Genomic DNA, 17,614 nt, shown 5'->3' with positions numbered 1-17,614 from the left:
AAGATGCTCTGGGTCCAAATATAGCATAAATATCCCAAAGAAAATGTCTGAATCTTTTTCCTTCCAGTCTACAATTGATTTTGGACCCCTAAAGTGAGCATTGCATTTGAGTCTGTCTCTAGGGAGCTACTTCAATATATTTTTGTGCTAATGTTGTTTTTCTTTTGATGTAAAATATCATTATGTTCTCTGAAATCACTGTCACTGAAGCCCAAAAATCTTTGGTTTAGTGACCTCAACCGACCAGCCAAATCAGAGAAACAAATACAATGTACCACAAAAATAAAAAAAAGTTGGAAAGATAGTTCCAGAAAATGACTCCAGAGTAAAAATAGCGGCATTATCTTTTGGATCCGGAAATAGGATGAGGGTCCAGACACAACAGTTGTGTCCTTACCAGCAGCGTTTTCAGGGTCAGAGCCAGTTAACCGCTCACAGCTGACTACTCACTATTTAAACACCATGAGCAAACTATTTTCTGCGGTATCAAAAGGAATGATCAGTAGATGTAAGCATAGATGGTATCAAAGGCTACCAAGAAAAGGCCAGTGAGAACAGTTATGCATTGAGACAGAGGACTAAAGATGATTTGATGAGGTTTGTCGGTCTTACATAACGCAGTGGTCATACGGTGCACTCCAAGGGTGAGGATGACGAGACCTGAATGCTGGACTGAGTACAAGCTGGCACTAAAAACCGCTAGTCTGTTAACCTAGTCCTTCCATACAGTCATCTTCCAAATCTAGTTCACAGCAGTCGGCGAAACAGGGAATCAAACTAGCGATGATTAAAAAGGCCAGAATCAAAGATATACTTGCTACCTAAAATAATAACAAATAAAAACATGACAAACTTTATATATATATACATATATATATATATATACACATATATATACACACATATATATATACACATATATATATATATATACATACATATACTACAAACACATTTTTAGAAGTAATAATTTATAAACTTTATAAATAATTTTGCTACCGTAAAAAGTTTGGGGTTAGTATGATTTTTATTTATTTTTTTAATAAGTAAATATTTTTATTCAGCAAGGATACATTAAATCGATCAAAAGTAACAGTAAAGACATTTTTAGTGTTACAAAAAATTCTACTTCAAATAAATGCTGTTCTTTTGAACTTTTGATTCATAAAAGAATTCACAAAAATATGAAGTAGCGGAACAGTTTTCAACATTGATAATAAGAAATGTTTTTTGAGCATCAAATCAGTATATTTCTGAAGGATCATGTGACACTGAAGACTGGAGTAATGATGCTGAAAATTAATAGCTTTGCATCACAGGAATAAATGACAGAAAACTGTGATTTAAATTGTAACAGTATTTCACAACATTACTATTTTTAATACATTTTTGATCAAATAAATTCAGGAGAGCATTTTTTTTTTTTTTTTTTAAGTTTAAAAATGAATGTGTACAATATATAATATTATATCTCTCTCTCAATAGATATAACCTGTTGTTGCAGTAGAAAACATATATAAGTAGAAATATAAAAGAACACAGTTAATAAGAGCTATATTCGGCAGGCTAAAATGCTTTATTCACTGACTGACAACTTATCTGACATGAGGCCAAGTGGCCAAACACACTTCAACCATAAACTCATTCCAACAAGAGGTTAAAGGTTCCAGAAAATACACTAGTAAATTTATTTGCTTGCATTCCTTAACAACATTAAATTCAGTGCGAGGAGAACAATAAAAACAGCCCAGATCAATTAAGATTTCATGACATGAGGGTGAGTTCATAATGAACAGAATTGTCATTTTTGTGTGAACTATTCCTTTAAGGCTCATATTCGCAGTGCCAACAGAGAGTGTGAGGGATGGGCTGCATGGGAAATGTGTGAGGGGTCAGTTGCTATGGTACAAGAGGGAACTGGAGCTGATGCAATGAGTCAACACATGAAGGACCCGAGAAAACAAGCACAGGAGAGGTTTGTTTTGACCTGTTCGCTACCAGATCCATCACGCTCAGACTGAATTCAACCAGAAACTATCAGCACGTGTCCCTGACGTGACGCTAAGAGGATTTCAGTTGTTTGAGGGATCATGTGCTTACTACTCTGATGGTTTGTGCAAATAACATTTGTGACATTTGCTGTGCTCCATGAATTCACCTACTGACGCTAAATGTACAAGAACACAAAGTTGATTAAAAGAACACAAAGATGATTAAAAGGTCCATTCATTGAGTGATTTGGCACGCAGCGTTCAGAAGTACATGCAACATTGCCATGAACGCTGTTGTAAGATGTGTATGCGAGTCAAAAGGGAAGTAAATAATCAGAGTATTGGCTGCACTGAATCACAACCGTCCAATACAAGGGATTTAGGTCCTGTTCACACAGGAATGAAACAAAAAAGAAATTCAAGTCCATTTGGCTCCAAAAATCTCAAGAATCACATGATTTCCGAACAAAGTTCTTGTGCATTTGTGTGTGTGTGTGCAGGGTGCTTCCCTCTTGTTGTAAAATGTAAAATGCGTAAATTGCTATCTCACCGTAAAGCCTGCTAAGAATTAGCGTACCTAAAAAGACATTTCGCAAGATTTCTTGGAGAATCGGAGTAGAAGGGAAATATTTTCCCACTTCACTGAAGCTCTTAAGTGGTGTTACACAGTCTGACAATGGTATTAAAATAATAACTGCCGTCATGAATTACAAAACAGAAATCCTGCTAAGCCACCACCTCCCCAAGTGAACAACAAGGCCCTTTAGACAAAGCTTTTGTTCTGCGGGAAATGACGGAAAAGTACCACTTCGCTACATCAAGGAGAATTTTAATGATCAAAGTTTAATCAACAGGTTCAAACATCACAAGAACATTCTTGAGATGTATACGCTGGTAAGCAGGCACAGAAGTATGCAGTAAGCTGATATTTGGCACAAAGGCGAGATTGCGGGATTTCTGTTCCTTCCAAGGGCCACAGGAAGATGTAAGGTCCACATATACGTACAGAAAGTGACAGCAAGCTGACAAGACAGCTAGATCAACTGAAATACTGTACTGTTTACTAAAATCCAGGTTTAATTATTGGAAGGCTCCTCTGTCGGATGAAATATTACAATTACAGTTTTCTAATCCTCATGCAGTAACTGCTCCTAAAATTTCTCAATTGAAGATAATGTTGGTCTTAAAGGGTACAGTGGAACCAGGTGTTGGGTTTGATAACATCAGCTCTGAAAAGGAAAGTCATTCCAGAGATGGAGCAAGTTTTGTTGAAAGATTATGAAGACAAACATTTTCATTTAAATAATGTAAACTGATTAACTGAACACCGTAACACCATTCAATATTACTTAGCTTGTTTGCTGGACTGTTTGAGATGACATTTACCCCAGACCGTGTTACATAAGTGTGTCAGGTATACAGACCCTCTCACATCAATTGTTCTTATTGACATATGCTTGTGGCATCTGTGTAAGAACAAAAATCTATTTTGGACAAGTGACCACATTTTCAAGCATGTTGAACCTGTATGAAGAACCAGTATCTGAGAAAATGCAAAGTTCACCCAAAAAAGAAAATTGGAATATGTTCCTATACAAACACTTTCCCTACAAAACATTTAGTGTAGTAAAAAGACAACTAGCTTACTGAACTTGATTTTGTATTAGAATTAACATTTCTTGTGTCTTATGTTAATGACTCAGCTTAAAACCCCATAACCTGATTATACAAAAGTAGTTTAACATCTGGCATGCAAGAGTCATCTAACACCAGCTGAATGGTAAAAACTCATGATGAGTCACTAGCATCATATTTCCTCTCAGTTTACAACATATTACAGAGCCATAAAAGGACAAGGGTGAACGGGGAAAAAGGATACTAAAATGTTAAATTTATCAATGCTATAATTTAACAAACTGATAAGAGGAAATTTTGAGTGCTTGTATATTTAGATTGCAAAATTCAGTCACAGATAGGAATGATCTAAGAATGACACCACTTTTTAGTGTGAAATGTTAATCTTAAAATTGAAATTACTGAGAAAAGGGGGAAAAAAACATGGAGATCTCTTTATAAGCTAGTTAAATTAAGGCTACGTCCACACAAAGCCAGAGCTTTCCCTATCCGATCTTTTTTTTCTCCCTCGTCTCAAGAAATATCTGCGTCCACACGAAACCACAAAACCGACACCAAACGCTGTAGTATACATGCCAGACCAGTATGTGGCGCTGTAATTCTGCCACAGAGATGCACTAAAAACGGAGAAGACTTGGACTATGCGCATAAACCTTGCGCGCGGTATACAAACGAACATGGAACAATACATTTATTAATCTGTGTTAATGTTAGTTAATAAAAAGACAATCGTTCAGTGTTTGTTCATGTTTTTGTTGTTGTTACGTGACGTAGCGGTGTCTGACTAGGGGCGAGACTTGGGCTGATGACGTCATCGTTTCAGAAAATATACGGCTTCGCTGTCCACACAAAAACGCAAGGGCGGCGTTTTCAGATTTATCCACTCTGGGACCCGGTTTCAAAAAATATCGGTTTCACTCTCCCAAAATGCTGGATCCGTGTGGACGAAACGCCTATACGATACAAAATTTATGCGTATACAGCTAAACGCGTCTCCGTGTGGACGGGGCCTCAATTGTTCAGTGACATGCTCAGGCTCCATCATGGTGAGAACAGTTATCCATTTATCGGTGTCTTATGATCAGGATAGGGGAAATATTGGTAAGTACAGTCAAAAAATCAAAAATCAAAATCAAAAATAAATACATACATAACCCACACACAAGTAAGCTGTGGCAGCTTAGATAAGAATTTAAGAGTTTTTAATGTTGTTAAACAACCGTGTGCAGCTGATCTCGTCTTTTCTAGATTTCATAGGATTATTGTCTGGTTTGAATCTTTTAACTTTTTTTGGCATTTCTGTAGCCCTGCAGTAAAGATAAAGGACACAACCTAAAGCAGGTAATTAACCTGCATTTGTTTAAAAGAAGTATACTAATAGCACACTTGAATAAACTTCTTTTTCGTAAGGGTAGGTATAGTTTAACATATTGATAAGATAACATTTCACATGATTATATTTGTATTGTTATGTACTGTTGTGCTGCTCAACATTTTTCCACACAGTACATAGTATATACAGAACAGTTCAAAAGTTTGAGGTCAGTAAGAATTATTTTTAATAAATATTTTAAGATTTTCTTTTTAAGAAAATTTTAAAGGGGTCATATGATGCTATTTTAAAGATCATTACAGATCTTCTTTATGCACCAAGAGCTTGTAACACTCCAAAGAGAAAGGAAAAATTGAAATCGCATCATATGACCCCTTTAAGATTTCTATTTATTTTTTTTAAATGCTGTTCTTTTGAACTTTATAATCAAGAAACCTGAAAATGTATCCCGGTCTCCACAAAAATAGCACCACAACTGTTTTCTGCATTGATAATAATAAAACGTTAATAGTAATAATGTTTCTTGCACAGCAAATCAGCATATTAGAATGATTCCTGAAGGATCATGTGACATTGAAGACTGGAGTAATGATGCTGAAAATGTAGCTTTGCATGACAGAAATAAATGACATTTTAAAATATACTCAAATAGAAAACAGTTATTTTAAATTGTAATAATATTTCACAATATTACTGTCTTTATTGTATTTTTGGATCCAAAAAATGCAGCCTTGGGAAGCATGCATAAAATAAATAAATAAAATAAAATTAATAAAAATTAATAAATAAAATAAAATAAAAAAATTTAATAAATAACGTTCACACAGCAGTAAATGTCCATGCAAAGCGCACTGACCTGTTGAAAGTCTCTGTAGATCTGGCAGGGCTTGCGGTCCGAGGGCTTAGGTTCATGCCGTCAGCGCTGGAGCTGATGCTCCGGTCTGGAGAGTGTGGAAGAAACTGAGCTCTAGCACCCGAGCTTCTGTCTGGAAGATGGGTCAAAGGCCTGGAGACGGGATCACCAGAGGGAGCCGGCTGAGGAAAAGATCTCGGCACAGCCTCTGTCTTTATCTTCTTCACCTGAAAGACAGAAATTGAAAGAAAGATGAAGACAGAGGGACAGAAATATAGATTCATTACAAGAACACCCAATAGTTTGATGACCCCAGGAAGCACCAACATGAAGATAGTTATACAGCACAATAACAACTTAGCTCACATTTGTCTTACCTTTCTAACCGATAAAGGCTGTACATGCCGGAAACCAGTGTAATAGCTAAAAAATCTCACACGCACATGAGCCCAGTCAAATTCAGATCGATCCATTGCCACTTAATGATGCAAATGATAAACAGACCTTAAACTATAAGGTTTAATGTAAGACTGCAGCAAACAATGCCACCATTATCCTAGGACCACAACTGTGTTTGGCCAGAAGGGAGTCTGAATCCAAACTTTTGAGCATTGATTTGTAAATAACAGGCCAATCTCGTACAGCAAAGTGGTAGAGATGACCAAATTTAACTCACAAAGCAAATGAGATCATGTAACAAAGTCACGTAAGACGAAGACTACAAAAGGATTAGATTGATCTTCAACGCACTTAGTCCTGTAGGCACAGACAGTCAGTAGGTAATGGCTTTGACTACGGTAAAGAGGACACTATCGATCGCAGCCCACGTGGGACACATTTAAGGCACAGTAACTAAGCGAAATCTGGACATCGATACACTAATGTGTTAATGATGCAAACAGCACCGGAAAATCATTGTTTTATTGAGTTGTGCGTTAAACGCTTTCGACTGACTGTTTATAGAAGGGTCGAAGCACTAACGTCACGCAAAAGCACTGGTGTGATCTTTAAGATGTTAGACATTAATTAGAAGTTACATTAGAAGTTACATTTCAGTCAGCTCATCCCACAAACATATGGCTTTAGAAGCTTTGGAATATAGTGCACTTATAATATAAACTTCTTTTATGTCAATTTTGGCCCGAGTACTCATTCACTTACACTATTGGTCAAAAATTTGGGATTAACAAGATTTTTTTTTTTTTTTTAAATAAGCCTGATTCTCACCATGGCTGCATTTATTTGATCAAAAATATAGTAAAAACTGTAATATTGTGAAATATTATTACAATTCAAAATAGCTGTTTTCTATTTGAATATATATTTAAAATCTAATTTATTTCTGTGATGTAAAGCTAAATTTTCAGCATCATTACGCCAGTCTTCAGTGTCACATGATCCTTCAGAAATCATTCTAATATATGGATTTACAGCTCAAAAATTGTTCTTATTATTATCAATGCTGAAAACAGTTGTGTGGTTTAATTTTTTTGTGGAAACTAGGATTAATCAAAAGAAGGTTTAAAATAACAGCATTTATTTGAAATAAATAAAAATCTTTGGTAACATTATAATCAACTTACTGTGTTCTTGTTGAATAAGTTTATTAATTTCTTTAAAAAAATAAATAAATCTTACTGACCCCAAACTTGATGAATGGTAATATATATTATATTGAAGAGGGTGGCCATATTCTATAAAAATTCACTTTTTGTGTTAAACAGAAAACACTTACGGTGTTTGAACGACATGATGGTTTGCATTATTTTTGGTAAAGTACACAAAATAAAACTTTTCCCTGCTCTTTGCTGAAACCTTGCATCATTTCTTACCTTCTTTTTTCTCAGTGTTGGTATAAGATTGTCTGGACTAGACTCGCTTTCTCTAAACGGGTCTGTATTGTCAACTGGAGTGCATTGAGTGACCTGACAAAAACACAGAGAAATCAGTCTACAAATCTTAAAATTACAGTTTTAATAAGCAATGCATTCTGCGTTTACAGTAAACTGTAAAATCTGATTCTAAAAACAACTTCCAGAATAACAGAACTAGATATTTACTAGACGTTTTCTGTATAACATGAGTGGTGCTTTTCTACTGGATCTGTTAGCCAACTTTAACACCCACTAAATTTAGAAACAAGAAACCGCATGATTTGAGGTTTCAGAGTTTAATAAAATAGTTTCATATTTTTTCCCCCTCACCTCTCATAACAAACCTGACTCCCTAGTTACATTTCAACAGAGACTTATAACACACCTACCAGAGTCACCTCGACTGAACAGTAAACAAAACACTCAAAACAAATTATGTAAGCATATATAGAGATGGTAGCTGATACCGTCAAATATCAATGGTTAGTGTAGTGGTAGCTCCTTCGCAACCAAAGATGCGGTCCATTTTTGTAAACTCTTTGAACCTCCAAGACCATCCCAATGCAAAGTTCAAGTAAATGTAGGACAAATAAGGTCTCTGTAACCTTTGACCCATGTTCTGTGAAGGTTAATGATAAGCAAACCATTTCCTTCATGATTCTGTGATCGTGTGTTTGCTATTGATCAGCACAACAGAAAAAACAAATCATAAAACTTAATGCCAAGTACGATGTAATCCTCCAAATCAAGGAAATGTTTAAAGGGGTCATAGGATGCTACATGCACTTTTACAAGTTGTTTGAACTGAAATGTGTGTTGGCAGTGTGTGTACACAACCACCCTATAATGATAAAAATCCTCCCATCTGGTTAAATGTTTTCCCCTTTCTCAAATCGAGCTGATCTCAGATGCCTGTCTGTGTGACGTCACACAGACAGGCCCCTCCCACGATAGTTTTATTGACAGTAGCGTTTCAGCACAGACTGGACTGGCGTCTTATCTTAGACCTGCCCTGAGTAAGCTGTCATCAGTCCGCCATTGTTTCACCGCCGGAGCGGTAAAAAAGGTGTTTTTTACACTACCATTGAGAAATTTTAACCAAACTATGTTACAGACTTTTCATTAAGACCCTAACGAATCATTTCAGCTTGTGTAAAATGGGCATCCTATGACCCCTTTAAATTTCAAGAGATAACAAGTATTTGACTCATGCTACAAAATAAGTCAATAAATAAGAGAAATGTACATCTCCTTTATCTGCTAAGAACTTGCAAAGCAGTCAAGGTAACGTCTTTCGAATTTGTTCAACTATCACTCCAACATAATCAGCGCAGATGTCAACAGATGTCCCGTGTATAAAGTTCTGTTTGTTTATGCTGGTTTTCCCAAAACAAAATGCGGTAATCCGAGTGAGCCAGTTCAGCTAGCGCTACGTGTTACACTGAAAGATGTAATTGACCCCTTATGTAATTGGAAGCGTCTCCGCTGTAGGAAGTGGTCTTATTTTTCATGAAAGTCACATCATGTATTTTTTCCATCAGCAATTCTCAGCCTGTTTACGACATCAGTTTGCCGATGAGACGGTTCTCCCACAGGCCTTATCTGGTCAGCACCACATGTCTATGTAAACAGAGAACTTTCAATAGCTTTGGATTTCAAAGAGAACACAAAAACACAGCATAAGCCGTTGTGTGTTAAGACCTTCCTCGGCTGAGATATTTCTGGAATGTGGAAGATGGGGAAAAATATTTCAGATTTATGAATATGAAGACTCTTCCTTCCAGGAAGCCACAATGAGGATCTAAACTCAACTTAGCTGGATGATAAATAGATCAGGCCCATAGGGAATTCACATAACAAGCACTTGATTATACCATGAACCGACTATAATTGCACGTAACTTTGTTGACACTGCAATCCATTTTATTGATTTGTAACTTGTGAATGGGGTTTGTCATTTACAACAGTTCCAGAAGCAGGAAGAGTGAAGTTTTATTTATTATATGAAGTAGCCAGCCTGATCTTAACAATCATATTTTGTAGACGATAAGAGCTAGTAAGTTAAGTCAGGTTCTCACTACAAATGTCTATTTGACGAAGCAAGTCTCTAAAACACAAAGACTGTATAGCTAATGTTGGCGATTCTTATCTTCTTCTTTCTTGGTGTCGGTATAAAGTAATCTGAATTTTCAACTGGAGTGCATTGTGTGACCTAACAAAATGATAGTGATTGATCAAATGATTTCAACATACAATCTATTACATTTAAAGTTTATAGAAACATGGGCATCTCAAAAACAGTAAACTGTATAAAACATAAGAGAGTTGCAGAAGTACATCACTGTTAAAAAGTTAGAGGTCAATATGATTTTTTTTAAAGAAATAATACTTTAATTCAGCAAGAATGCATTGAATTGATCAAAAGTGACAATAAAGATAGTGTCACAAAAGATTTCTATTTCAAATAAATGCTGTTATTTCCACAAAAATATTAAGGAGTTTTCATAATTGATAATAAGAATAATAAGAAATGCTTCTTGAGCAGCAAATCAGCATATTAGAATGATTTCTGAAGGATCGTGTGACACTAAAGACTGGAGTAACGATGCTGAAAATTCAACTTTACATCACATTTTAAAATATATTCAAATAAAAAGAAGTTGTTTTATATGCCATTGGTGAGCATTAGAGACTTCTTTTAAAAATCTCACGGACCCCAAACCTTTGAACAGTACCTAGAAAAACTTGTGCCCAGAGGGCAAGTAGTACCTTCATACAAGTTTTTCAATCTACAGAAACAATATTATTGTTATCAAAACATCATGCCAGTCATTTAAGAGGGTCATGGTTCACACTGCTTCATAGAGAGAACATACACAAACATGAGACCCAGCCCGTCTCCAGCAGACACATAAACACTACACCGTGCGGTTCTGAGCACGTACGCATGACCACCGTCATATGCAACTGACCACATCCAGTTGAGAGGGAAAGTTAATTCAACTGAATTTAGAGAAAACAGAGCTCTCATTCTTAGTGCATTTAACATCCGGCGTGTAAGAGTAAATTCAGAAAGTCTGGGAAAACTCAATTACAATATGCCTGCTCGTGGAATTTATCAAGAGAGCAAATACACATATGACTAACTGACTTTATATATTTATTGACTTAGTGTTTATCAAGAGGTGTACTTGGCACGAGCTACTGTTCTTCATCTTTCACTCAATGTTGTTCCTCAGTGCATGAGCAAACACATCCTGTAGTCCACAAAAACACCTCAGGGGTGTAACTTTAATACCCATCGGAAAGACAAATACATCACTAGCCGGGCCCTTTAACAGGAATTAAGGTCACAAGAATCCGATCCAGAGTCAGCATGATGTAAATACCAAGAGGTTTAATCGAGCCCCCAGTTTTATATCCCAGCCTCATCTGTGGTAAAAGTCTTTAAGTGCTGAAAAAAACAATCCAAATGACTATTAAAGGAAAAGCCATCTAAGATGTAGATGAGTTTGTTTCTTCATCACATCAGATTTGGAGAATTTGCATTATATCGCTTGCTCACCAATGGAGCCTCTGCAGTGAATGGGTGCCGTCAGAATTAGAGTCCAAACAGCTGATAAAAACATCACAATAATCCACACCACTCCAGTCCATCAATTAATGTCTGGTGAAGTGAAAAGCTTCATGTTTCTAAGAAAGAAGAATTCATTATTAAGATGTTTTCCACTTCAGACCATTGTTTCTGGCTAAAATACAAGTCCTCTATCCAGTGAAAACGTCATCTGGTCTGAATAAGGAGAGAAATATGCTCAGATTAATCACGGTTTACCAGCGAAAACAGCCTAAAACAAATATGCTGGTGGATTTTGATGTGAGAGCACAAAGGGAGATGGACTTTTTTTATTGGAGGAAGCATTATTATGGATTATGGACTCATATTTTGGCCAGAAGTGACATTTTGAAGTTTAAAATGTTTTAATGATGGACTTGTTCATTACAAACATGCATCTTTGAAGTTAATTGATGGACTGGAGTGGATTACTTGTGGATTATTGTGATGTTTTTATCAGCTGTTTGGACGCTCATTCTGACGGCACCCATTCACTGCTACAGCAAGTCAGGCAATGCTAAATTTCGCCAAATCTGTTCTGATGAAGAGAAGAGAACTCATCTACATTTTGGATGGCCTGAGGGTGAATACATTTTCAACAAATTTTCATTTTTGGCTCAACTACTCCTTTAAAAAATAGCTTTTGACTGACTTAAGATCTGCATCATTTGGATTAAACTCAAAGCTGAGTCTTGTGATTGTACCTTTCACCTCAGGGCGAGTAGTGTTATTGGATTGCTGGTGGTTTTGAAGTGCTATGTCACTGGAATTTGACATGGGCTGTGGAAACAAACCCACTGACTGTGTACCACAGCAGGTTGATAACACAGGCATACACACATCTACAAATACACACACACTGTGTATACTATCACCCGTACCTTCATCTTCTTGACATGTGGAGCGTGTGCCTTCAGAGCAGGAGTGAAAGTTGAAATCTCTGTGTTTTCAGTGTTTGTGTTAGCCTCCTGGGAACAAAACAATACACTCAGGGATTCACGCGAGATCACCTGAACCCACTGACTACAGCAACAAAGCATCAGTGCACATGACTTATGCATTCAGAAGACAACACAATTTCATGTGACAACTGAAACTAAAGTGCAAATGCAGAAAAGCAGATGTTGTTGATGGTGGCATAGGAGAGATAGCATGATGACGTCTTGCAGTTTTGGTGAGTCGGTGCAAACAGCAACAAAGCAAGGTCAGGCAGACACAGTGTCTATGCATGTGACCACTAGGCTGAAGCAGGAGACAGTGGCATGTTTTGGGTTGTGAAAGATGTGTTTCTATACATGGGTTGGATTTTCTCAGTTGGTCTGCAGTTTTGAAAGCATTTGATGTACTTCAGATGTTCAAATCTAACAAATTTAGCTATATAAAAGAAGAAGTTGGGTAAATGTTGCAAGCCAAATTTAAACTTGCATCACTCAAATGAGCACCATGACTTTTTGGACCAGTGTTGTTATTCTTAACTAAAGCTAAAAATTCTAAAAAACATTTACAGTAATTGAAATGAATGAAATTTTACCAGAAATAAAATTGAATATAAAAAATGTTATATTCATATACATAAAAAAAACTTATATAAAAAACTTTTACATTTTAAAATGGTTCTTTAAAAATTTATTTCATGTCAGTAGCAAAAGAAACACTTCTAACTTTTGCTTAGATGAAAGTACTATTAATAATACTAAAATGGAAATGAAAATGAATATAAAAAAGACAAAAGAAAATTACTAAAGCACATAAAATTACCAAAACAACTAAAAGTAAAAGACAAACAGAAAGTATAAAACACTAATATAGCATAGTAATGATACTAATACTGGCTTGAACCCCAATTTTTGCTTGTTTGCATTTACATATATTTAATATATAAACATAACATATTTTTCTTAAATATATACATGCATGTGTTTGTATTTATATATACATAATAAATATACACATATATTAAGTAAAAAAAAACATTTATTTTGGATGCGATTAATCGCGATTAATCGGTTGACAGCTCTACTAATATTACATTGCTCCATTTCAAACAGTATTCTGTTCCCTTACACTTAACAATTATAATTATTATTCTTAATTTAAAAAATAATTCAAAATCTTAATAAATACTAAGATAGTAAAGTAAGGATACTAAAACAACACTGGTTTGAACCCCAATTTTAGTTTGTTTGCATGTACTAATATTAAATGCCTCCATTTCAAGGACTATTCTGTTGCACTGAACAATTATATTTATTATTCTTTAATAATTTTGTCTATGGTATAGATGACTGCCAACCGAGGGCAAGTGAAGTGGCAGTGCATTGGGAGTTAATATGTTTTGTCAGTACTCACTTTGACTTTGATGAGGTTTGAAGGTTTTTCTTCGATTAGTTTTCTCTCCACCACAGGCTCAAAGATGGCGCTGTAGTTCTGGATCAGCTTGGCCATAATGTTGTTACAGATATTCTGCTCCCGTAAACCGTCAAAACCAGATGACACACTGCAGAAAACACACACATGCTGTGAAAACACAGATCGAGTGCTGCCACATTAAATGATCAAACCAGGAACAACATTTACCTCCTTTTTTAAAGCCCTTTTTAGTAATAAATCATAAGCAATGACATATCACAATCAATTGAGCAATATAAATAATGCAATAAAAGTAAATAGATTTTGGCGCTGATAGTCTTGTGGACAGTGCGCTGACATATTGTGCTGTACGCCAAAAAAAATAAAAAAAATAAAATAGAAATAAATAGATCTTATTAAATTAAATTAAATTAAATTAATTGAGCAATTTTTTAAATATTTATTTAATATTATGAAAAATAAATTAATATATAACAAAATGAAATGCAAAAATAAATCAAGAATAAAACAACTTTTTTCATACAAAAAAAGTTTTCATAAAAATGTGAAGAAAAATTGTCATTATGGCATCAAGGTAACATTGTAGAGTCAAATTCAATTTGCTGTCACTTAGGTAAAAGGTTTTTAAAAAGCAAACTTTTGTGTCAACTAAATAATTATTTAGTTTTGTGAAAAAAACTTTGTGTGAGGCCACACTGAGATACCGTCCCACGACAGAGGGTAATAAATGCACAGTAAATGCTGCTACTGTATTACTGTATGGGGTCACAGAGTGCTCGTCTGACAGCTGTATTTGTGGTTTAATTATTCCCCACAAAGAGAACATGCTGTACAGAGAAGAAGAAATGTATGTGCCTAAAACAGGCAACAGTTTTGTCACTTCCACCTCACTGATCTGAGGTTACACACATTGCGTGTGGTGACAGGGATTCCCTGAAACTGAGCGGCTGATGTATTATTAGGGGTTGCGTTCATATTGCAACAGCTGGCAACTTGCTTACAAGTCACTATAACAGGGAACAAATCAAATAATATTTAAAATGAATTGATGCAACAATTAACTTGTATTTTGTCAAATCACATTACTTCATGTCCAGCCTCTGTAAGACATAAACTACATTGAAAATATTGAAGGGTGTTGGCTTAAATCTGGATATACAGTTAGTTATTTACATTTACATTTAGACATTTAGCAGACGCTTTTATCCAAAGCGTTGTCGAGTGACAACCGGAATGGTTTGGAAACACATGATAGAGGTGGAAAAGAGAGTACAGAAAAGGAGAGTGTGTACAGGGAAGAGCAAAAATATACTTAAGTGCGTTGCCGGTTTCGTTGCTCGGTGAAGTCGCACAGGTAAAGTCCCAGGTTTAAATACAAACGCAAACAAAAATATAACGTAGAAATAGGCAGAAAACGAAATATTCCTTCCTAGCAGCAAGTAATAATTCAAACAGCAGATCTATAAACAAGTATTACGCAGAACACTCACGTGCAGCCGTCTGTCTCTTCTGTTGACTAATCGCTTAGCATAGTTATGTATGGAGGTTCACATCTGTATGCTTTTTGAGTATTTTTTTTTCTCAGAGCTATTCACTTGTGAATAATTAGCCTGAGTGCTTCTGTGCCTGAAAATAGCAACCAAGTAATTTATGACCACAGAGAGTATGTAAGTGATATGTGTTAGCGCTGACATCGAGCAAAGAATTCCACCTGGACTTTGGCCCCCTCTATTGGAGTTCAAAGCCAGGATAGCTAGACAAAACTTGCACCCAACATGTATTTCAAAGCATTATTTTTAATGATGCAATGGCAATTTAAACCATCAAGATTTTATGTTGAAATGTATAGGATTATATCAATGAAAAAGAAAATCATGCCTTGGTAAATCATAATTATGACACAAAATTCTCAAATTAATGAGATAAAAAAATGTCATAATTATAAGATAAAAAATCTAAATGAGGAAATACAACTGTAAGTCATAATTAAAAGATAAAAATGGCAAATTTGTGACAGTCACAAATATGATGTCAACATTTCTATTTTTTTTCAATTTTGACTTTTGATGTCTTTTTGACTTATGTCACAATGATTACTTGTTGTTTAAAGAAGAAGAAAAAAAGTTAAATTACTAGACATAAACTGTATGGATTATTTATTTCCGCAACATAAGGTCACACTTTAATTTGTGGACCAATTCTCACTATTAACTAATTATTAATTACAACTTTTGTCTCAATACACTCCTAATTTACTCCTTATTAATAGCTAGTAAGGTAGTTGTTTAGGTATGGGATAGGATTAAGGGAAAATATGGTCATGCAGAATAAGGCAATAATATGTGCTAAAAAGTACTGATACACAGCCAATATGCTAGTAATATGCATGATGATAAGCAACTAATTAATAGTGAGAATTGGTCCTTTAAATAAAGTGTTACTAAAAAAATATCATGCTTTTTAAAATGTAAACAGTCCTGTGATATGACAAATTAATATTTTATATAGTGTCTCAATTAATATGAAGTCATAAAAATTGCATTAAAATTGCATTTTATATGATTATTTTGATTGCAAATAATCAAAAAACAAAAAGTCATGTCAAATACCCTGTAAAAATGTTTTAAATAATAATAATAATAAACAGCATACATACATACATAAACATAATAGTGTGAATTTTTAAGTTACAGACAGTACACTCATGACAAACAGAATAATTCATCACTGTGCAGGCATTGAAACTACGCTCTATAGAGTTGGTCAAGGGTTGTGTTAAGTCTGTCTTGGAGACATGAGTGCCGATCACTCTGAAATACAGCCAATGAGAAGCGAGACTGAGAACATGACACCCAGACCACATAACATGCAGCTTTTGGCAATGAGCGGACGAAACATAACTCAAATAGCTTACGGATACATGCACAACTCAAGGTAAAACATTTAGAGCTTTCTGCAATTACCTTTCTATGAGTGAACTTAAATGCAAAGTAAAGAATTTACGTGAAGACATGATGGGTATCAGATTATGAATCAGCTGATATAATTAATGGAAGTAAAAAATATTTGATTGGTTTGCTTTTGTTGAACTGTGTGACTGTGACTTACTGGAAGACGTTGGGCCCAAACACCGTGGCCAGGTTGGTGGCGGTCATGCGGTTATGAGCATGTTCCTGTTCCACCTGGGACAGGAAGTGACATAAGTAATGCAGGAGACTGTAGTGGATATCTGGCAGCTGGAGTAGGAGCTCACGCAGGTCCTTACAGAAGTCACCCTCACTGGATTCTGACAGAACAACACAGAAATATAATAAAGGATTTGATATGTTAAATAGGAAGATATTAATATTTTTAAAATACAAAAGAAATGTGGTCAAAGAAACAGAAAATGCTACTTTAAATTATTTAAATCACCTTATAAAGTCTGTGACCAATTCTAATACATATGTATTTTATAATTAATTAAATAATAAATAAATTATTAATCATTATTATTTACAATAATAATACATTTTAAATTATAATGTTGTTATTGTTATATATTTGCTATTTTGGTTAGTTGTCACAAAAACAGTAATGTCAAACTCAAACTACTACTCATTTGTGAAAAAATAAATACACTGCAGTAATACATTTTAAAACAATTTAAAGGGGTCATACGATGCGATTTCAATTTTTCCTTTCTCTTTGGAGTGTTACAAGCTCTTGGTGCATAAAGAAGATCTGTAAAGTTGCAAAGACTAAAGTCTCAAATCCAAAGAGATATTCTTTATAAAAGTTAAGAGTCAGCCACACCTACCTAAAACATCTCGTTCTAACACACCCCCACGTGTCTACGTCACTATGTGGGAAGATTTGCATAACGCCGCCCAAATGTTCACACAAAGAAAGAAGGCGTAACTTTTATTCTCGCTGTAGTATTGTTGTTGCCGCCGCCGCCATGTC

General features: G+C 35.2%; 1 protein-coding gene across 5 annotated transcripts in view; it reads right to left on the bottom strand.

Moving 5' to 3' along the window:
- LOC107675741 (protein FAM13A-like) overlaps positions 1-17,614 on the bottom strand; it is a 53,010-nt gene that overhangs the window by 21,862 nt on the left and 13,534 nt on the right. For 3 of the 5 annotated variants that reach the window (XM_016470160.1, XM_016470168.1, XM_016470186.1), the window contains 5 exons: positions 16,778-16,955; positions 13,649-13,796; positions 12,181-12,267; positions 7,645-7,737; positions 5,816-6,039 (listed from right to left, as the gene is read on the bottom strand). In XM_016470160.1, the coding sequence (XP_016325646.1) occupies positions 5,816-6,039; positions 7,645-7,737; positions 12,181-12,267; positions 13,649-13,796; positions 16,778-16,955 (730 nt within the window). The remainder of the gene's footprint in view (positions 1-5,815; positions 6,040-7,644; positions 7,738-12,180; positions 12,268-13,648; positions 13,797-16,777; positions 16,956-17,614) is intronic. The other 2 variants (XM_016470176.1, XM_016470194.1) reach the window with 2 other exon arrangements.

The sequence above is a fragment of the Sinocyclocheilus anshuiensis genome, unplaced genomic scaffold (assembly GCF_001515605.1).
Source record: "Sinocyclocheilus anshuiensis isolate Anshui unplaced genomic scaffold, SAMN03320099.WGS_v1.1 scaffold469, whole genome shotgun sequence".
Taxonomy (NCBI): Eukaryota; Metazoa; Chordata; class Actinopteri; order Cypriniformes; family Cyprinidae; genus Sinocyclocheilus; species Sinocyclocheilus anshuiensis.
Note: the sequence above shows the minus strand (reverse complement) of the source record. Positions and strands in the feature narration are given on the sequence as shown.